The sequence below is a fragment of the Mus caroli genome, unplaced genomic scaffold (genome assembly GCF_978045245.1).
Source record: "Mus caroli unplaced genomic scaffold, Mus_caroli_1 scaffold_9, whole genome shotgun sequence".
Lineage (NCBI taxonomy): Eukaryota > Metazoa > Chordata > Mammalia > Rodentia > Muridae > Mus > Mus caroli.
Genome location: NW_028227264.1, coordinates 24974653 through 24998067, shown reverse-complemented (window position 1 = coordinate 24998067; position 23415 = coordinate 24974653). Strand labels below are relative to the sequence as shown.

At 35.3% G+C, this 23415-nt stretch overlaps 1 protein-coding gene across 4 annotated transcripts in view; it reads left to right on the top strand.

The window, feature by feature from the left end:
* Positions 1–23415, top strand: part of Lama2 (laminin subunit alpha 2) — a 621901-nt gene that overhangs the window by 150638 nt on the left and 447848 nt on the right. For all 4 annotated transcript variants that reach the window (XM_085842707.1, XM_085842706.1, XM_085842705.1 and 1 more), the window contains exon 3: positions 938–1050. In XM_085842707.1, the coding sequence (XP_085698833.1) occupies positions 938–1050 (113 nt within the window). The remainder of the gene's footprint in view (positions 1–937; positions 1051–23415) is intronic.

Here is a 23415-nt window from a genome sequence, read left to right as displayed (position 1 = left end):
TCTGGGCATTCTCAACCAGGTGTGGCCCATGTATACTTAGATGAGGAGAAAAGACCCAGAACCTGTGAAATAGGAGAAAAGGTTCTAACACTGCCCAAAATATAACAAGGCTTTGGGACATGAAGATAATTCAGCTCTATGATATGTGATCTGAATTTGAAGACAGGCAAATCTCGGAGCTCTGGGCTTGTAAGAAAGAAGAGAAATATACTAAAAGTCAGTCATGGATGAAGGAGTTTCTCAGCATCCTTCCTGAACCCAGGCTCCCTTTGAATCCCAAAATAGACTTTCTTCAAATCTGTCTGGATTTGGTTTGTGTGAGAAAGCTTGTGCTTGGTTGTTACATTGGAGTTTCATGTGCCAGTCTCCTGGCTAATAAATGTTGACTAGATTGGTGTTCGGGAATTAGTGATACTCAGCCAAGCAAATACTGCATAAGGGACTTGGGGAATTGCCCAATATAGTTTTATATCATGATAGAAAGGTAACCAGTTAAAGATTTGTTAGAAAAAACCTCATAGACAGAAAATGGTATCATTTTATAGTAAAATCACATATATACTGGAATGCCCAAGCCTCTGCAATGAAGAAAATATATGAATAAACCATATTCAAGCACCTTTCCAACAGGAGAGTTATTCCTTATCAGATGATCATTATGCTATTTGGATTTCTGTACTATTCCTTTGCACTTAGTTTCTGGAGGTATGTCTAAGGCTGGTGGTCAGTGTTTAGTACCTTTTTTGTAGCCCAGTCATGATGATGTCATTTCCTGCATGTTGTGTAGAACATGAAAACAGAGGTGGTTTGATGTCTAATACTTGTTATCCACAGGCTTGTGATACATCATTTTGTTTTGCCATTTCTTTGAAGAGACAGGTATAAACTCACCATCTGATCTTTTCTCCTCCTTCTCATGCTGCTGCCAATTCCATAGAGAGGCACCCGATCACAAATGCTATTGATGGCAAGAACACTTGGTGGCAGAGTCCCAGTATCAAGAATGGAGTGGAATACCATTATGTGACAATTACTCTGGATTTACAGCAGGTAAAGTATACCTCCTGTCACTTTCCACTTCTGAAATTCTACCTTACATCTGCTATTTGTCTAGTTAGCAATTTTTAGATGAAGGGTGAATCATAATGATTCTTATCACTATTATTTTCTTGATATTGTGACAAAAGGTCCTGTCTGTTTCACAGATAACCATTTATTGATGTTTGGCACTTATTTCTAAAGCCCAACTCAAATTGACCTATGTGGGTGGTTCAGAAATGAATTAGAAGCTAAGTGTGAGTTACAAAGTTGGGAGTGATGCTGAAAATATGGATCAACAAAATTTTATGGGAAGGGAACACAACAGCACAGTTTAAAACTTGTAAAACAAAACTTTGATACCATTCTGCTGATAGTGTGGCTCTTAAAAGCCACTTGGATAGCAAGGCTCTTGAGCAAATTGTTTCTTGTTCCTGAGTGTTGAGCAAGCTGTGACAGTTGATTTTCAAATTAAGCTTGGACCACTAAATATGTAAAATTTTTGTTAGAAGTCAAAGATTGTTTTGCATAAACTTGCATGCCTTCTCTTCTTAACTTTTTCATTTTTATTCACAATATTCACATCAGGCTAAGTTCAAAAACCAGGACTCATCCTCATTCCCAAATTATTTAGGGTTACATATGGATTTGTGATGTAATTTGGAAAGACATTTATATATTTTTCCTCAGAATATAAGATAGTGTCATGGACCAGAGGTAATGACAAGAAATATTGAACTTTGATAGTTTATTAATATGTCTATTTTACTTTCATACTTTTGTATCGTTAGAGAAAAAAATCATCCAGCTGCCCCTCCTATATGAGGGTGGAGATAAACTAATCAGAAAATAAGGGGACACTGAAGATGTTCTCTAACAGACTACACAATAAGGTCATAGTTATCATAGGATGCCACGGGGTGAGAAAATAACAGCTAACAGAATAGATAGAAACTAGACCCAAGAATTAAGCATCCCTTCTATAGGATCTTGATCCATCTTGGTAATGGCAGCAGCACACATTTCTAAGTTACAAATGGCTGCTCTCCGAATGAGGAAGTTGGTAGGTCTCAAAGAAGAGCCTCCTTTATCCCTCCATGGACTCCTTGGCACCTAAGCAACTGGGTAGCAGCAGGATGCAAATGCTACTGCTAAATGACCAGCTAACCTGGGTTTATTCCTATTAGCAGGGTGTCAGCCTTGAGTTTAATTCTTAATTCCTAGGAAGTCTCAGATCATTGTCTGGTCATGAAGTGGCAAATGCCATCCTTGTAGTATAATTATTCTTTAGATTAGATAATCTGTAAAAATGAGATTCCAGAGGATCTTACCTTCAAAATGGACTTTCTTTTCTTTTTTTCTTTCTTTTTTTTCCCCCCTGGGTAAAGACGGCTTGGCCCTTTATTGATTTCAGCAGCCATGTGACCATTAAAAATCAGCCTTTCCCATCAAGAGTGAGGCTGCAGTCCATTGACTCAGGTCATTGCTGGTGATAGGGAATCAATAGACAGTGAAGGTTTACTGATCTTATTTACTCTCCACTTATTCCTTTAGATTGCACATGGATCAAGGAAGTCAATTATTAATACCATTTGCAGATTACTTAAACTCTCCTTTGAACACAACAATATCATTTCTCCATTATCAAGTGAAACATCATTTCCCCTCCAATTTACAATCATATTATAAAATCACAGATTTTATCTTAATCCTGTATAGTTAACTAGTCTGTCATTAACTTAGCAAGTCATAGTTCAACTGAAAGCCATGTTTCTTCAGGGAAGGCAGGGATGTCTTCCTAATTATGTTTTGTGTGTTGATTTCCACATGACCACATGATGTCTTCTTCAGAAGTAGGTGGTATTTTCTGTGTTTGTGCCTCCTTCCATGGAATAACCTTAAGATGAGCCAACATTCTGAAGGGTATTCATAACAAGTGAAAAAGTTATGTTTATGATAAAGGTCAGCACAATTCCAAAGTCTGAATTCATCAAATATAATTGGTTCAGAAGGTATGGGGTCAAATAGTCTGGTAGTCTGATGCACTTCCACTTTGATGTTTATATTTACTTTCTTTTACTTTCTAAAAGCTAGCCTATTAAATCCATTTAAGTGAAGAAATATGCATATAACCTATATTATGAAGTAAGTGCCTATTTCTACTTGACCCTAAATTTTAGTTTAATCAATTACTAATGATATAAGATAATTAAATATGTTTTATAACCAGGGTTCTATAATAGAATTCCTTAGACCAAGAAGGAATTTCACATTTTCATGTATACTCAGACTGTGGAATAGTAAATTGGGAACATTTTCTGGTGCTTACTTAGCTGCAGGGCAGAGATGTTGGACGGTGTTTTTGAACGCAGTGGTAACCAAGGACATGTAGACACGTCTCTACTATCTCACCTACTTCATACAACAGCTCCTCCAGGCAGCTGGTGCTGCTACTCCTATTTAATAGTTTTTGGAGGCTTTAAACTCTAAGACATTACTTTTCCAAATCATTATCTTCTTAGAACTGTATCTTCTTAGAAAATTAACACTATTGAGAGATTTGGCCTTGTTTGAAGAACTTCAGTCATTTGGCCAGAATGCAAACGCTCCCATTTAATAGTTGAAAAGCACAAAGACTTAGAAGAGTGAGTTAGATGTTTTTACAAAGCTCCTCACAGGCAATGTTGTGGTTCACACCTGAAGAATTCAAATGCAAAATTAGAATGATCTCAGTCCATCTAATATGATTCTGCAGAACCAGTACCACAGAGCTCACTAGAGTTGTTGCTATTTTCCATATATTTCAGTACATAGCTTATGCTCAAGGAGTAATAACCTACTGTCCTCTTGGCTTTTATCAGGAGAATTTTACTAATGTCTGCTATGAAAGACAGCTAGTTAGAGCTCTCATTATTTGACCCATACCAGTATATATCTAGAATGGCATAACTTTTGTCTTTTTACACATACCCCAAAAGGATACCTAGTCATCGAGTGTCATACTAGCTATTGTCTACTGAGAGTCAAAGCAATGACGTCACAAGGAATAGGCAAACATCATCACTGACTTTCATTAACTCAGTCAAATGTTCATTATTATTTATTTATTTATTTATTTTTAGTTTTTTGAGACGGGGTTTCTCTGTGCAGTCCTGGCTGTCCTGGAACTCACTCTGTAGACTAGGCTGGACTTGAACTCCAAAATCCACCTGACTCTGCTTCAGAAGTGCTGGGATTAAAGGCATGCGCCACCACTGCCCAGCCTTATTTTTTATTCTTATGTATAAAATCTTGGCAAGTACTAGTGCTTTTTGTTTACATATTCTTAACTCTTCTGTGAGATGTTTTAATGAATTACTGTTTTAAATATAAGGAACAGTCATTGGAGTGGCTTGATCAAATCGTTACCAATTGCACTTAGAAGATTCTTTAATGTTTTAGCATTTGAGATAAGCACTGGAAAAATAAAGACAATTTATTTAGGAACAAGAAGCTCCTTATTTTATAAACAGATTGTTTTCAGATATTTATTACTAAGAGATGGTAACATTTCCCAGCTCTATTTACTCACAGCCTTTCTTGAGCAAATGATTTAATCACACTGTGCTTCACCACCGAGATTAGCAGAATAAATATTACATTGTGGCAAGAATATGGAATAGTGATTATAGCAGTATAACAACTAAATTCCATCTGGCAAGCAGAGCTATTATTAGGATGTCGAATCTGCATAAACTCAAGTGGAAACTGAACTGTTCCGTTAGAGTATGCAGAAAATCATACAGCAAGTTAGAAGAACACAATGAACACTCAAAACATTCTCTTTACTCCACTTCACGATGCCATGTGACTATGTCATGATGATTTTTTAAATCTCATTTTGTTATTTGTAATCTGGTCACTTCATTTTTTGTCACCCTTAGGGAAGAAGCTGATTAGTAACACACCGAGAAGCAAATTTGTAGAAGAAATTTTTGTTTATCTTAAAATTCTTTACTATATGGGGGCTAGATAAATGTCTTGGTGGATAAGAGTACTTAATGCTCTTGAAAAGGATTGAAGTTTTATCCCCAGCATCCATGTTGGGTGGCTTACAATTGTTCATAACTTTAGTTTAAGAGAATCTGGTACCCACTTCCAGCCTCAGTGAGGACTTGTACACATATGCACATACTTCTTCCACACCGACATATACCCAGGAATAAAAATTACAGTAAGTGTTTTTAGAATTAATTACTTTACATTGAATTATTTGTTAATACTATTTTGGATTCCCATGGCTCAAAGAAAAAAAAATTTTTTTTTTTTTTTGGTTTTTCGAGACAGGGTTTCTCTGTATAACCCTGGCTGTCCTGGAACTCACTCTGTAGACCAGGCTGGCCTCGAACTCAGAAATCCGCCTGCCTCTGCCTCCCGAGTGCTGGGATTAAAGGTGTGCGCCACCACGTCCGGCGAAAAATTTTTTAAATGTAAAAATATTCAAAAATTAAGCAAACCTCTTCCAAATAAGTAACAATTTGAAAGGATAGAAAAAAAACAAAACAAAAAAAATATTAAAACTTAAGGAACAAAGCAAAAGCAGTTTTAGGAGCAACGTGAATACATACTCTGAAATGAAACAGAATCTCTATCTGCCTACTGCTGTTCTGCAAGGAATAAATAAACAAAAACCAAATCAATCTCAATTTAACAGAATTTGGGAAATTAAAAAGATCAGAGCAGAAATAATGAAATTGAAGTGATCAATAAAACTAGAATTAAAAACAAATATGAACAATGTTGGCAGAACAAAACAAGAGTACTAGAAAAAAGAAAAGATTGAAATGAGATCAGACAAAAGACGACAGACTGCAAAAGATAGCATAGGTACTAGGGAGGTCCAAGCTTATTGTGGACAATTATCTATATACCAATAAATTTAAAAAATTTGGGAGATATTAATGGATTCTTAGACAGAGATAATCTCCCAAGGCTAAGTCATAAAGAAATAGAAAACCCAAATAGTCCAAAAGAATAAGGAAACTACCTACTAATAAAGATGCTCATGAAGGACCTAGATGGATTAGTGGACAAAGTTGTGTGCTATGAAGGTCAATTAATCCTTAGCACTCACAAAGGCAACAGAGGGAACTGAGCCTCACAAACTGTCCTCTGATCTTCACAGTTGCGCTTGGGTACACAAATGTGAATGTGTGCACACACACACACATATATGTACATGCACACACACACGCACATGCACACACCCATTTTTAAAGTCTTCCTTTGAAGAAAAGCCCAGTACCTGATGGGTTGCTGAACTCTACCACACATTTAAACAAATGATGGTAATCTTTCTCAAACCCTTTCCTAACATAAAAACCGTTTGTAGCACTCTGGAATGCTTTTGTATTAGCATAATATACAGGATTGTATTGATATTAAAACTAGACCAAGACACTGAGGAAAAATTATAAAAGTCAACATCATTGATGAATCTAAAATTTTAAAAAAGCTAGAAAGTTAGCTCAGTATCATTTTCAAAGAAAGAGTCATTCAGAATAACCACATGGAGTTAATACTTATTAAATAAGAACAGCTCACTCAAGTGCAAGTCCATCCTTGTGATATTACTTACTAACAGAAAAAGGATAGAAATTGTATGATTATCTCAATGGTATAGAAAATAAATTGACAAAATCCAACCATTTTATGCTAAAATACTCTTAAAAGTGGCTATCATAGACATGAATGTCAACACAGTAAATTCCATATAAGACATACCCATGATTAACATTAACATTAACATTAAAGAAAGCAGATGAAGGAATTTTATACAAAGCAAAAAAAAAAAAAAAAAAAAAGTGTTATCACTTCTCTTCAGTATGAATTCAAAAGCCAGAGCAATTAGGCAAGAAAATTAAATACATCCAAATTTTTTTAAAAATGTAAATTTTCTTAGTTTACAAATTACTACTTCTTATATTCAGAAAACTGAAAGAACCCGCCAAAATAGTTAGAACTAGGAAAAAAAATCAATAAAATCACAAGTTAGTCTGCAGTGTCAATAAACTCTCTAAAACAAAATTTTGAGAATACTACTTCATTGAATAAACAATGTAAAATGAAATATTTAGAGATACACATGAGGAAGGAAGTGAACTTCTACTGTAAAGTCTATAAAACATGGATACAAGAAATTGAAGAAGATGAAAACAAACACCATCAAACTCTGGTAGCTTTATGTGGCAGAAGAAACAGTTACATCCACTGGCATCTTTTCTATAAGGCTGCTAACAAGGGCTTCATCCTTATGATGTTCTTTGGCTTCAGCAGTTCCTGAAGAGTTTACCTTGCACATTAGAAGAACACAAATATTTAGTTCCCAGAAACCATAAAATAAATGGTCTTTTTCCAAACATATTCCAAATGTCTGTGATTCCAAATGTCCATGTGATTCTATCATATTACAGCATTGTTTGAGAAAGTCTCCAATGATTGTAACCCTCCTTCTGTAATGAAGTTGGGAAACACAGGCTATATTTACTAGTTTATTTGAATGTGTTTTGTTGTGGATTGACATTTTGTTTTTCCAAGTGGTAAAAACATCAGGAGAAATACAGAGCCAAGAAAGACTGACATAAAGCTGCTGCAATACCATTGAAACACGGGTAGACATATTAACTTGTTTATTTAATTAGCAACACAGATAGACTCAAGTCTAGCTCCATCATGTAAACACTACATATTTGTAGATGTATACCTTATTGCAGCAAAGCTAACTGCCAGCTGAGGAAAAGTCTCTTGGAGTCACTGTTTAAATTAGATTACTAAATAAAAAATAGGAACAAAAGAACTTAGAGAAACAAGTTGTTTTTTAAAGGCTGTGGGAAAGATCTGTTAACATTTTAAATCATACCAAAATTATGATGAGAAGCCTGAATAAGACATCCCAAAATAGATGAGAGCAGTTTTCACAGCTGTCTGATGGCTCACACACACAAAACATCTTTATTTCATCATTTTACTGGCATCTTGTGTGTTCCCTCATTTTATTCTTAGAATTTATCTATCTACTTGTTACATCTTACTATACTTATACACACATGTCCTGGACTTGAAAATTTATATCATTATACATATATTGATTATAATAGCAAAATATATTTATGGATAAGTATACTTTCATCAGTATAGCTACACGTTTTAGTTACAAGATGGAATATATGTTTTATTTTATAAATGGGACATGATTTAATGTTATCTTTCTTATAAATATATAAGGGAAAAAAAGCCAAGGAAGATCAAAAGAAGGCTAGAGAAACATTAGGAGCTCTATGCTCCTACTTATCTGTCACTTCTCCACTAGTTGCTTCATCTTCTTGGGATTCTCCCTTTTGTTTTCCTCTTGGGTGACCTGAGAAATGGGTCTAACAATGTCAGTACCTTATTGGTCTAAGGAATAGCTAATAATATATAGGCAGCTGTCTCATATCTTGATGCATGCCTACTTGATATTCAGTAAATAATACTTCTTGGTCTTCTATATTGAAAATTTGTTGAGCAAAGAACAATTGGGCTAGTTGTGATGGGTATAATATAGAGAAGCCATACAAGAACTAGAATAAGTTCAGAAACAGTTTAATCTCTGCTGTTTATGATATTTTGTTATATCCACCAGATTATTTGATTATAATCAAGAAGTAGCCTCATTAATTACTGCTTTGTCTTTATATAAACACTTTATATAACTGATCTTACTTTGCCTTATTCTGTTATCACTTACATGTTCATTTTCTATTCCTTTATTAATTTAAACATTTTGCCACTTTTTGTTTTATCTGATAACAGTATATAATTCAGTTTCTAGGTTTTATTTTCTCTGAATGTATGCTTTTTAATAAAAACGTGTATTTCAAATGTATACATATATATGAATAAAATGTATACATATATATATATATATATATATATATGAATAAAATAATACAATGTCTTTACCATAAAAACCCAGAAATGTTATAATGTAATAAAAAGGTGGTGAACATTTGCTAGATGTACAATTAGCCATGATGGATATTAAAATACTCTGCAACTTATATACCCTCCCTGCTCTACCTGCCTCTTTACATCGTTTATTAGATACTTACTTTTTTATTGCTATGATGAGATGCTGTGGCCAAGGCAATTTATAGAATATTTAACTAAGGTCTAGCAGTTCCAAGGAGTTAGAGTCCTTGATAGTAAATCAGAAATGGCAGGTAGCTAAAGCAGCATTTGAGAGCTCACATTTGGAACTGCAAACAAGAAGACAAGAAAGTCCACTGGAATTGAGTGTAGTTTTTTGGTACCGCAAAGCTCATCCCCAATGGCAAACTTTTTCCTGCAGTGTTACATCTACTAAGCGTTCCCAAAACATATCTACCAACTAAGAACTAAACATTCAAATTCTCAAGAATATGGCACCATTTCATTAGATAGAACCACCACATTTACTCCTAGCCACTCAAACTTTTATGGCCACATCATAATGCAAACTACCCTTAGTATAACTTCAGAAGTCTCAAGAGTCTTTCATATTTTCATTAAAAATACAGAGAGTATTTTTAAGACTCAAAGCAACAAAGTAAAGTAAAGTAAAGTAAAGTCAAATGTAAATTATGTATTTCCAACATTCAATAGAACAGAATATACATATCCATTAAATAAGGTAAGATTGGAGTATAGTGAGAAGCAGTGAACTAATGTAAGACAGACACTAAGCAGAGTAAACTTCAAATCTTGTAGTTCTGTCTCCAGTGTCATAAGCCTGAGTTCTTAGTGGAGAGGCAGTACAGTACAGTAGAGTTCATGGTAGTTCAGTTTGTGGAGTTTAGAGGCAGGTTGCAGAGAAAGCAAATTAGATACAGGTGAAGACAGAGTGAGGAGCCAGAAGATTATAACAGATTGCCAGAGTTAGTTTGAGGCTAAGCAGAGCAATTCGGTAAGAAGCTGAGAGAAGCCAGTTTGAATTAGTCAGCTCAGAGAGGAGTTTGAGCCAGAACAACTGAGTTGAACTAGCCAGAAAGATGTTCAGAAAGAGCTAGACAGGATGAGCTTATTCAGCACCAAGTTTTCAAAATGACAATTATATCAGGTGAATAAAAGTTACTTTTACTGTGATTACTAACATCACCAAGACAGAGTCAATATTAGGCTTTCTTGAAATCACCTCAGCCCAAGAAATTGGCTCATTACTTTAAAATTTAGCCTTAGACAGGTTCTTAGGAAAAGGGCTGGAAGCAACTCTAGTCAAAATATCACAAGAACAAATGGTCTCTACTCCAGTTGCTAACACTGTTCATCTCTGAAACTTCTTGAACCTGGCTTTCACAGCCCTCATAATTCCTAGATCCTCCCAGGATGTCTCCATAAGTTCCACTTATAGCCTTTGACAGCTTTTCTAAGATAAATTTATATTTCTAAACACACACACACACACACATGCTCATATCTGTTACAACAATTAAAGATGTGTATCCATTGAATTAAAAATATAGCCACAGAGAAAATACGTAATCAAACTGCTTCACTGATGAAGAGACATGAGCACATTAGTGGTTGTTTGGAAAAAAAAAAGAGTATGTTTGTTTAAATGAGATATTCCTCATATTCTAGGAAATTTGAGTACTTGGTCTCCAGTTAGGCCGCTTTGGGTGGCTTAGTATGTGTAGACCAGCTGGGAAAAGCATGTGGAAGATATGTGGAAGAAGGCCACTGGGGAAGGATAGAAAACCCAACTGCATTTTGAGTTGAGGCTTAGCATCCTGTTTATGATTCAAGATGTGAGCTCTCAGCCATTGCTTCAGCTACCAGCTTCCCACTTAATCACCAATGGACTCTGGATTTGTAAACTCAAACCAGATTTTTCCAGAAGTTGTCTTGGTCATATATTATCACAGAAATAAAAAATAACAAAAAGTTAGAACTATTTTTATATAAATTTAGCAACTCAGCCTTTTTGAAACATTTCCCCTTACAAATACAAATACATTGATATATAATTGTGTTTCATATACTACTTTTATTTTTCTGCATATAAAGGTTTTAAAATAATTTCCCTGCCCATTACAGTATTGTAACATGGGTAACTCTTTAATTGAGAACATTGCTAATATGGATTATCTCATCAGTCTTTTCAAATAACTGTTTGGTTGGTTGATTTTACTCTATTATCAAGTCATTATGTTATGTTGAATTTTTCTCTTAAATGAAATAGATAGGTTACTTATATTTCAGTCTCTCTTGTTTCCTGGCATATTTATATAAGGTGACATATTTGCCTGTACACAGCTTTAACTGTTCAATAATTCTGACATTGAATTTTTTACTATCATTAATTTGAAAACATTTTAAAGTTTATATTGTAATTTTTCTGTTTTGATGACTTTTTTTGAAGAGTTTTATTTTTTATACTTTTTATTGGTTATTTTATTTATTTGCATTTCAAATATTGTCCCCCTTCCTGATTTCCCCAATGCACTCCCATCCCATCTCCCCTCCCTTTGCCTCTTTGAGGGTGCTCTGTCACCCACCTGCCCACTTCTGCCTCACCTGGCTAGCATTCCCTTATGCTGAGGCATCAAACCTCCATAGGACCAAAGGCCTCCTCTTCCACTGATACCAAATAAGTCCATTCTCTGCTACATATGAAGCTGGAGCCATGGTTCGCTCTCTGCGTACTCTTTGGTTGGTGGTTCTGTCCCTGGAAGTTCTGAGTGGTCTGGTTAGTTTATATTGTTGTTCTTCCTATGGGGTTGAAAACCACTTCATCTCCTTTAGACCCTCCCTTAACTCTTCCATTGCAGTCCCGTGCTCAGTCTGATGATTGGCTGTGAGTATCTGCATCTGTATTGGTCAGGTGCCAGCAGAGCCTCTCAGAGGACAGCTATACCAGGATCATGTCAGGAAGCGCTTCTTGGCATCAGCAATAGTGTCTGAGTTTGGTGTCTGCAGATGGGATGGATCCCTAGGTGGGGCAGTCTCTGGCTACCCTTTACTTAAGTCTGCTCCATTTTTTTTGGTCTGTGCATTTGCTTTAGAAAGGAACAATTCTGGGTTAAAATTTTTGAGATGGGTGGGTGGCTTTATATCTAAATTACAGAATGTTTTCTTTTTTTTTTTTTTCTCACTTGCTTCCACTGTAGTCAGTATACTTTTGATTCTTTGAGGCCCAGCTCTTTTGAAATTTGTTTCTTTCAACTGTCATTGCCATTTGTACTATAGGGCTGCAGATTCAGCATCTGTTGGCAGCAATATTACATATACATCAGTGAACTGTGTATGTTCTTATTTCTATTTGAAAACAATAATAGCAAAGACATTCAGACTGAGACTGTAGCTTTATCAGCACATTCTAGCATCACTATTAGCAATACTTCCCTGACTTGTCTTTAACTGCAGTCACCAGCTTCTTTTCTGTAACTGTTTGTATTGTATAGATTCTCTTAGTCTCTCTGGTGTCTTTGTGTATTATAGATGTGTATTCTGTAAGCATTATATGTTTGACTTGATTCCGAATTATACAATTCTGAAAATCCTTCCCTTAAACCAGACATTTATTTCATTTATACTGAATGTTACAGCAGACATTCAGATTCATATTGCTATAGTCTCGTCTATATTCTGTTCATGTTATTTCATGCTAATGTTTCATTTAGGGCTTTCCTTCTTTGGGAAAATGTAAAAAATTTTCTTTGTTCAATCAAACAAAGTATCCTTTTGTATTCCCAGTATCATTGTTTCTCTGCTTCCCTTGCACTGGGGAAGAGGTTTGTACCATGACGTCACATGTGCTAGTTGTCTGAATTCAGGTTTCCATACTTGCATCACAGATCCATTATCTACTGGGCCATCCCTCCAGCTCCTCATTCTTTTCTTTTACTAAGGAAAGTATACTCGCAAGAAAATTCTGTGATTTCACTATTTTTCTGTCTTTGATGTGTTTATTTATGATGATGTCTTCCCATTAAATACAGAATTTTGGGTGGGAAGTTATTTTTTTCTAGCATCTTGAAAATGCCATAGTATTATTGCCTGACTTTCAGGATTTCTGTTCTGAATTCAGAAACAGATACTACGGTTGCTTCCTTTGAAATACTCTAGTTCCCTTGTTGTTTTATTGCTACTACATTATCTGCAGTATTCATAGGATTCTTTTTATGTACCTAGGAGTGATCTTTAAATTTGAGTTATTTCGTCTCTGATATACATTTGTGCATCATATGTGTTCAGATGTGCATTTGAGCAAATGAGCAAAGATCAGAGGATACCTTCGTGGAGTCCCCGCTTTTCTTCTAACTTTGTGTAGGCTCTGAGGGTTGAACTTAGATTGCCAGACTTACACTTTAAATGCCTCTAGTCACTGAATCAACATGTTCAATTGCCCAGGATGCTTTTGATTTTGTTGTATGATTTTGTTTTTTTTTTTAAATCCTGAAATTCAAAAAGTTCTGGAATGTTAGGTAATATTTTTCATTAATTTTGGAAAATTCCAAGAGATTACTTTCTCCAATATAATTTCTCTCTCTTCTCAGTGACATGCCAGTTATATATCCATTAGGGTGATGATGGAATTCGTTGTACATGATATTATATTATTTTCTTACAATTTTTTTTATTTTGGGCTATCCTCTTTCTGCACATTTTCTAGTGACCTGTGTTTCTAATAATATCTCTCTCATCCTCATTATTTTTTAGTCTTCTATAAAATATACTCAATTCATTACATTCATTTTGTTTTTCCTATTCTTAAGCATCCATTTGATACTTTAAAAAAAAACAAATTTTGGGCAATTTTGTCCTGTCACAATCTGTTGAATGTTATGTATTTCTCACTATATACTTAATGACTGAAACACTTGAAGTACCTGAACTCTATGTTAATCTTCTTTCCCCCATTTTCCCAGATTGCTCATTAGTGACATGTATGATGGATTTGAACTCCGTGTCTGAGAATTCATATGAAGTCTGGACAATGTTGTTTTCCCTTGAGAGGATTTATTTGCATCTTCACAAGAGCTAGAGAGGGATCAGGTGGCTTTAATTTGAGGCATAGTTTAGATCCTCCATAGTCTGTGCAGGCAGGAACTCTAGTGACTTGTTCTAGTTGTCACTGGTTCTAGAAGCAGAACTGAGAGCTTAGCTTTTAGCCAGTGCCTTTCCTCGTTGACTATCCAAGTTCAGATTCCTTTAGTTATCTAAGTTTCTAATAGCTTAGCTCTTTGCCAACCAGGGGTCACATTTTGCATATTCTTTGTCTCCTGGCCCTTTACCTCTTATCAAATTTCTCAAATTTAAAGCTGAAATGAGACCTTCACCCCATTTCTCTATGAATCACCATCTCTCAAGCCTTATCTGGTATTGTATCCCTGAAATACAGGGTAAAGCTTCATGCTTGTGTGCCTGTGGCTTATTCCAGGGAGGAGGTTTTCTGAACCCCCTGATCACCTTTGCATAAATCACTAAAGATGACAAGAGGAACTAGTTCTTTTGGGTCTGCTGCCCTTGGTTCAGGACTGGAATTTTCAGTAATTTCTTGACACCACCAAGCAGCTGCTCTTTGTACCTTATTCAGTAGATGTTTGTTGTCTTTGGGGAAGTAAAAAAAAAACAATAAAATATATGTATGCATTTATGACATAGCTTCAAAAACAAATATCAGAACACAGAATGTGATAAAATTTGTGCATATGAATCTAAGGAATATTTTAATATCTGTCACGATAATGAAGCATGCTAATTATTAGATTATTTTGAGAAAATAAGGGAGAGTATTTAAAATTATGATCACCCAGGAAATGTGGAAAAGATAAAATATTTTTATTGAGTGCTGTAAGTAGAAGCTGTGCTCGAGAGAAATGATATATCATGACCTGTTGGTGTCTTCTCCAAGTAGTGCTTAAAGAAAATAATTAAGCTGATCCCTGATCTATCTATAATCCTAGTACCTAGGAGGTTGAAGGAGGCTGATTATGCATTTGCAGTTAGGTTGGGTTATAAATGAGTATGAGGGCAGTATAGGTTACAAACTATCATCCTATCTCAAAAAAAAATTATCAATAACATTCCTGAAAGTTCTATACTGTGGAGTTAATGGTTGGTGTTAGTGGTCCACATGGAAGGTTTGGGCATGAAGGAGACAGGGCTTTTTGCTTTCCATAATTTTACAGTCACTGTTACAGGATGGAAAATTAATAAACATTTAGAACAGTGATAATGCCAAGTACAAAAGTAAATAAAGCATTAGGACCTTATAAGGTCTTACAGGGAATACCTTCATTTGTACACTCTATGTATGCAATCTGGATTTAGTAACAGGAAGTACTAACTCTCAAAAAGTCTGAGTACATTTGTCTCCAACAAAAAGAAATAGTAAGATGGCCAATGTTCTTGAAACACAGAGATCAAAAGAGAAGGTGATGTGAGGTGATGTTGAGGAAATAGCTCTTTCTGCTTAGCCACTGCAGGGAGCAATCAGTCACCAGAAGGACTTTAGATTTATCTCTGAGAATAATGAGCCACCTACCATTGATATTTGAACAGGAAATAACTCGGTTTCCTTTATTTTGTTAGCATCACTGTGGGAAAGGGAATGGCCAACTGAAAGGCAGTTAGACCATGCTGTTTCCTGGTGATGAGCTGACTTCAGGGAGAGGACAGTGGCAGAGCAGAAGAGTACTGGTCTGGAATTCATGATGGAAGTTGATGTGACTAGATTTAATGGTGGAAGAATCCAGGAGGGAGGCAAGAATGTTGACCCTGCAGGTTCTGGCCCAAGGTGTGCATCTTTCTATAATAATGTTACAGACAGGGAATTGAGATTTATTAGATATTTGTGGTAATTAAAATTCAAAGTTAACTTGTTATATTTGAAACATACGTCCATGACAGATATGGAAATGTGAGAGAACTGGATTGAGGAGCCTCAATACTGGACACAGTGAAGTGACATTGTAAGCTCGAAGATCATGGGTCTGGGAATGCTTCTCACACATTCTCTACTATCACCTAGAAGGGAAGTGGAGAGTTAAAAGGAAGGTCAGATTAAACTCTGGGCATCCCAGAATTATAGGTGACAGGTAACTAGGTTAAGAGGGAACTGAAGTGTTGAGAAAGATGAGCCAACTACTTGGGTACCAGAAATACCAGAGTGTGGGGGGTGGGGGGTGGGGGGAGTGTATAGCAACCCCATTCCAATAATAACATATCTAGGTTCTTTTTGTTGTGGATTTTATTTTAAGAATCTTTAATAAATGTCAACTGGCAACAAACAGTGAGATGTAATTTGGAACCTTTCACAACACAGTACAATCTACCAGTGACTAGTTTAATTATTGGAATACACAAATGTTTACACTGTGATTTTTCAATTAAGGAAATAGCCAATGAAGTCATTCAGAATAGAGGTGATAATATCTCTGTTTATTAGCCAGGTTGTATCTAAATAATCAAAATAATATAGTACTTTGTCAAAATATCTCACTTTTGTTTGTTTTTACAAATATTTTAATGCAGCTTTCCTGCCAAGTTGATTGCGGGAAGCTGATTTTAGATAAATTTCAAATTAATGGAAACGATGAACATGAATTAAGGAAATTTGGCACCAGTCAGGAAATGAGCACAAACCTTACAGAGTCTCAAGCTTCTTCATAGTGAGTCCTCATTATTCTGATACAAAAAGTCAGATTCAGGGACTAGAGAAGGCTTGGGAGGCGAGGTGCTTGGTTTGACTTATGAGTTTTCTCCTAAGCACATCCAGAAGGCTTCTGTCTGTAATCTATGCACAGGGAGGTGGAAACATGGAGATTCTGAAGATTTCAGCAAACAGAGGGTTCAGTGAGAGACCCTGTCTTAAAAACAAGATGAAGAGAGACTAGGAAAAATACCAGATGTGGATCCCTGGTCTCCACAAGCATGCACACAAATGCATATATGTCCTCACACACACTTTTACACATACAAACATACACATGTCAATAGTATACATACAGAGACATGCACACTTATATACAGCCACATACACGCAAATATACATACACAGACATGCACAGACACACACAGGCAGACATATACCACACACAGACAAACTCATTCACACAGACATATATATAGACACACAGATACACACACATACCACACATATCCATACACCGACATATTTATTCACAACACACAAAGACACTAATATATACATACACACACACACACATACCCACAGACATGCACACACACAGACATACATGCATATTCACAGAGACTCACAGACACATGCAGACACAAAGATTCATATGCATTCCACAAACACACACACACAAAGTCAGGTTCAACATAGAGGCCAGTAGGAATACTCCTCAACACACAGCTAAATTATTTGTGAAACTGTCTGTGTTCCTAGTATCTATTCATCCCAGGTTAAAACCTTTCAGTAATGAGTTCAAATGTAAGATTTTTTGAGTAAAATACTAAATTCAAATTTCAAACTTTACCTTATGGTCATCTTTAATGATACTCCTTTTAAGAAACTCAAATGACAAATATTTACACACATATATACATATATATATATATATATATATATGAAAATTAGTATATTAACATATTAACTTAGGGATTCTGGGAGAAGTACTTATAAAGCAAAGCACAGAAATTAAGATATGGAATATGAAAATGATTGTTACTTCCCCAATAAGTTTAGATTCTGCTTAAGAAAATTAAGATAGTGACAACATATTTCAGTCAGTTCTTAAAACAATAAGTTAGTTAATTTTAATATAGTTCACATAATTAGATTTTACATTTCAAAGTAGATTATATCTTGACATTATTATTAATGTAAAACTTCCAGGCCACTTTGCTACCATTTTGCATATGTGTCTATACACCTATACACAAATGAACATATGTTGAGATAGAACATGAGCTATGAAGCAATTGTCCTCTATTTGTCTTTATAGTAGAAAATACTGCATGACACATATTACCTTTTCTAATTTCCATCGTGTTGTTGTGATAAAATAGCTTGACAAAAAAGCAATTTAAGAAAGAAAAGGTGTGTGTGGTTTACACCCTAGATTGTAAAAATTCATAGCCAAAAGTATATATATATGAATGAATACATACAGGTCTGTTTGCTTGCTTTCTTTATTTTATAAAGTCAAGGACTTCAGACTAGCAAGCGGTGACACTCACTATGTGATGGGTCCTCTCTTATCTATTAATACTAATAATCACAACAGTCTGCCACAGCTATGCCCATAGATGAACCACATGTATACAGTTGCTCATTATGATTCTCTTCCTGATTCTAGGTCACATTGACAAGTAAAGCTCGCTAATCATATAAAACCATATAAAATTTTCTTATATAGGAGACTCATGGAACTTGGGAACACACCAATGACACAGCACCTATTTCTTACGTGCCTGTTGATATTTCACATTCAGGAGATTATTTCACCAAGATAAAAGCATTAATAACATGAAAATCATCTTTAAATTGTGTTTTAAAAAGAAATCAGTGTTTGAAGAATGTAAGGACAAATAGGCAAAGCACAAGGTTTCTAAATAGTGAACACTATCTATATTATATACGAATATGTCATTGCACAGAATGGACCGTGATAAAACCTATGAATGTAGGATGACTATGATGGTTACACTGTGTTACTCCTGAGGGATATTCATTATGTAGCAGGTCCTCTAATTACGAGGTCAAACATGTTTGAAAAAATATTCTTACTGTCTCTTCAGTTTTGATGTGAACTTAACAATTTGCCCTTGTTTATTTGGTCAATCAGCTCCTTCCAAATACAGGAAAATGGTCCATGTCTCTCAATAACAGTTTTGTTTGAGGTTACCATTTTCAATTTAGAAAGCATTTAACATTTTGAGTGATCTTTTCACTTACAATTGGCTTCTCAGAGTGAGGTGTTGTGTTTCTCTTGGTAGACCATTAGAGTCAACAACAAGGAGACGATAAAATATTTATACCATGAACTTGGTAATCATAACTACTGTATCTGTAAGTTCAATGACATTTAAGACATTGATGTTGCTGTTGGAGCCACAATACCATCTGTCAAGAGATCCCTCTGCATCTTGCAAAAACTTGAACATAGAACTCATTAAATGAAAATCCTCAATTTCACTCCAGACTCTATGAAGCAATATTTTCCATGCATTAGAATGGATGTGATTACAGTAGGTACCATGTACAGGTTGAATTATCCAGTAAATACTACTTACTGAATGTGTACATCTTCTACCCCCCACTTTGATGATGGATCATTGGGTTATGGTCATGATTTTTGATAATGTCATTTACAATGAATATCTGTTCAAGTTCCAGTTTTCTTCCCTTTCTTTCTACTTTATGCATATTAATGTACTTATTCATTTGCCTTGTGTTTGTGCACTTGCAGGTAGACTTCCTAGTACAAAAGATACCTTGAGTTTTAAAAAAGTTCTTTTTGTAAGGTACATACTATTTCCAAAGTGCTACACCATTTGACTTTTCTACCACCAGGATACTTGGGGCTGAAGGTCCTCACACACTTCCTGTTTTCTGTTCTCTTCCTACACTTTTCCAAATTGGTTTAAGAAGATAATGGTGCATATTTTCAACCAGAGTTCTGTAATATTTCTTGAGGTCTTTTTGACACATCCTGAGAGATACATAATGATTTTTAAACTACCTGCTGTTGAAAAGAATAGCAATGAGGAGTACCCTGTAAAATTTGAAAGTCCTGAATCATGATAGAAACAACCTTGCTCTAAAGGAAATTAAATCCTGCTCAATTTTGTTCAGCCTGCTGAAATATGTCATCAGTTAAATGCTCACAATGAGTCAAAAAGAGTCAGGTAGTAAATGAGCTATTTTATTATTTGCATAAATTATAGTTTTATCATACAAATATAACGTGTGCGTGTACTCATGTCTAGAATTACAAGAGGTCTTTATGTCATTAGGGAGTTGCTGCAAGCACTACTTGAAAATCTGTTTTGTCTTGGACAGTGGACAAAATGTTTTACATGAATCCATGAATCACCATTTGGGCTTTTTTCAACTTTTGAAGAAAGATAATATTATAAAGGAGAACATTTGCATTACAGAGATTAAGCATCTTGCTGAACATTTAACAATTGGAAGCAGTAGACCCTGAGTCCAGCATAATGTTATCCTCCATGCTGGTTTCATAGCTTGCCCTCCAGGTTCCAAACAAATATTTTTTTTTCAATTTCAAATGCAAACCTTAGAATTTAAGAGTTTCAAGATATTCTCTGTTGTTCACAGAACTGTACTGACCATTTTTTATAGCTCCACTAAAAACTTAATTAAAGTAAAATAATATTAAAATTATATGTCTAAGTGAAACTTTGGGTTTATCAAAAGCATTGTTATCCTATAACATACATTTATAGATAGAACATCACCTCCTTTACTGACTGCTTAAATGTCTGTCTGTGTCGGTGTCTCTCTGAGAATAATTTGGATGGTGTTACTGCAGTGGTGTGTTTGTGGATCCCTGTAATCACACATAAGAGCCATATAAATTTGGAAACCTGATAAGAAAGCTCAGAGAAACTAATTGTAGCAAAATGAACACTAAAAAGACAGAACTGAGCTATTATTATCAATCCCATTAGTCCAGATGATTTACAGAAAATTAAATCTCCCTTTCTTCACTTTCAGTGTGATTTGTGGATTATGCTGAGAAAAAACATTTAGCTTCTCTGTAATAATCGCACTGAAGACATGGATGTTTCCATGGCAACATAGCGTTTAATGTTCTTATTGTTTCAGTACATTATGTGCAATTCTAAACTCAATATTTTACAGTGGACTTTCCAAAAATATAGTAACCAAATTAAATGAAGCTTACACAATATCCTGGAAAAAACCCGATTTATCATAAACTTATAAAAACTATATACCCAAACAGCTGCGGTTTAAGAAATACATCAGTATCAAAATATCCCTAAGCCGGGCGTGGTGGCGCATGCCTTTAATCCCCAGCACTTGGGAGGCAGAGGCAGGTGGATTTCTGAGTTCAAGGCCAGCCTGGTCTACAGAGTGAGTTCCAGGACAGCCAGAGCTACACAGAGAAACCCTGTCTCGAAAAACCTAAAAAAAAAAAAAAAAAAAAAAAAATCCCTAAAAACCCAATAAGAACTTTAATGTAGCAATATTTTATATATGAAAGGAAACAGCTACTAGATGATTAGGCTAAGAGATAATAAAAATTATACCAATCCGTACATGTGAAAATATATAAGTACATTTGATAATACTTTTTCATGTCTCACTTATTTTTCCAGTATCTGTCGGATTTTGGAAACTGACATAACGTTGTTTAACCATTGTAGAACAGGTCTGGTTTGTTATTTATCTGAAATGAAAGGACCGTGTAACTGAAGTTGAATTAATTCAGCTTAAGGAAACTCTGCTCATCTATGGTGTCTACTCCTTTCATGGGGATCATCAACATGAACTTTCTAATAAGTATACCTGTCCATAAATAAACACATTTAACATTCATTCTACCATTGTACTTATAACATATTTTCTTTATTACCCATTTAGTACCATAGTTTTTTGAAAAGTCCAACAAAATTAACTGTAACTATAATGACTATTGGTGCATAAATTAAAATTACAGATGGAGCTCCAGATGTAGACAAAGTTCATCTCAAATTAATAAGTACTTACCACAATTCTAATTTCTTTCTCAGTTTTAAAAAAATATTTTCAATGTGGATCATTTCCAACTTGTTATAAAACTTCCCTTTAATGATTATGTAAAAATATAACTTTAATCCAATATATCAATTAGGAGATAAAGTACTCACTGATTGTAACAGCTAATTTCCAGCGAGGATTGCTATAGGTAAGCCTTCTTTAGGCACATCAAATGTGTCCCAGAGTCTATTCTTCAGAGCTACATAAAGGAATTATTGTTATTTCCATTGCTGAGATGGAGAAGAGATTCTCAATGAATTGAAAGTTTAAAAACTTTGCCTATGGGACAAAACCCATTTAATACATATTGCATCCATTTCCCAACAGGCAGCATCACATTAAATGTCTCATCTATACCCCAGTTTGTCCCAGGTTCATTCCTCAATACTTTCCATAAAGCCTCAGACTCTGGACATAACCACCAAGCATCCTGCTTCTCATACAGATCCTTCAAAAACTACTACTTATCACAACATGAATGCATCCAACACTATCTACACCACCCCTTCCTAATCTAAACCACATTCCCTTCTCACCGGAGCAGGTAGAAGAGCTTTAGGTCTAACTCATTTCCATATCCCAGTCTGCCTCCAGTTTGCCCTTCAGTAATCAGAATAGTCGATTAAAATATAATTGGATTCTGTTATCCTCTGTTGAATGCCCCCTTGTAGCATCTCAATCTGTGTAGACCCAGATTCCCATACTTATCTTTTGTGTGTCCCTGTGACCTGGTCCTGAGGCTCTTCAACAGCATTTCTGACTACAAACTCTTTTTGCCTATTTTATTCAGATCACACTGGATTTCCTGGGATAAAATACATTTATCCCTACATCAAGCCTTCCATTCCTGCTGCGACCTTGTCCTCAAAAGCTATTCTCTAAGATATAACATAGTTTTGTCCCTTGTGTCATTAAGGTCTTTACTTGAATGCCATCTTCTTAGAAAAATCTGTTGTGACTATTTTATAGAAAACTCTACCTAAAATTCCTTTACTTGCTCACTTGTCTTGTTTATCATTACAGTACCATATTGGCAAGTGCTTAGCAACTGGCTCTCCAGGAGATAGCAAAGCCCTGAGTTAAACTGTTAGCCATTTTCCATGAGGAAAGCATTCCTACAGTGGCTGATTGCACATTACCTCATGAAATGTCATTGGGAACAGTGTTGATGAGTGGTGCTCACCTTGGCTTCTGAAAATCATATGAATTGGTTCTACCATAGCTCTGGCAAGCTGCTTGTTTTTCTGGAACATAACTCCACTGAGAGAAGGATTTTGAATTCACCTCTGTATTTCAACACCTACATTATAGGCTGCCACAGTAAATGATGTGTTACTCAATAATTGCGAGACAAATGGATTAGTGAGCTAATTAAAACCCCATTCTGTGGGTCTTTAATATACATATGGACATTCTATAATTAGTACCTTGGAAAGCAAAAATGAGCCTAGTAATCTCCAAGTAGATTTTATCCCAGATACAACTATCTTTCCTACCCTCTTATTTTGGGAGTCACCCTAATCTTTATTTTAATGTCCTCTTATTTACCAAGAATAGGAGCATCCCCATGTACCCTGCTCATTTTTAAGTAATTACATTTATGTTCAGCAGGGAAAGCC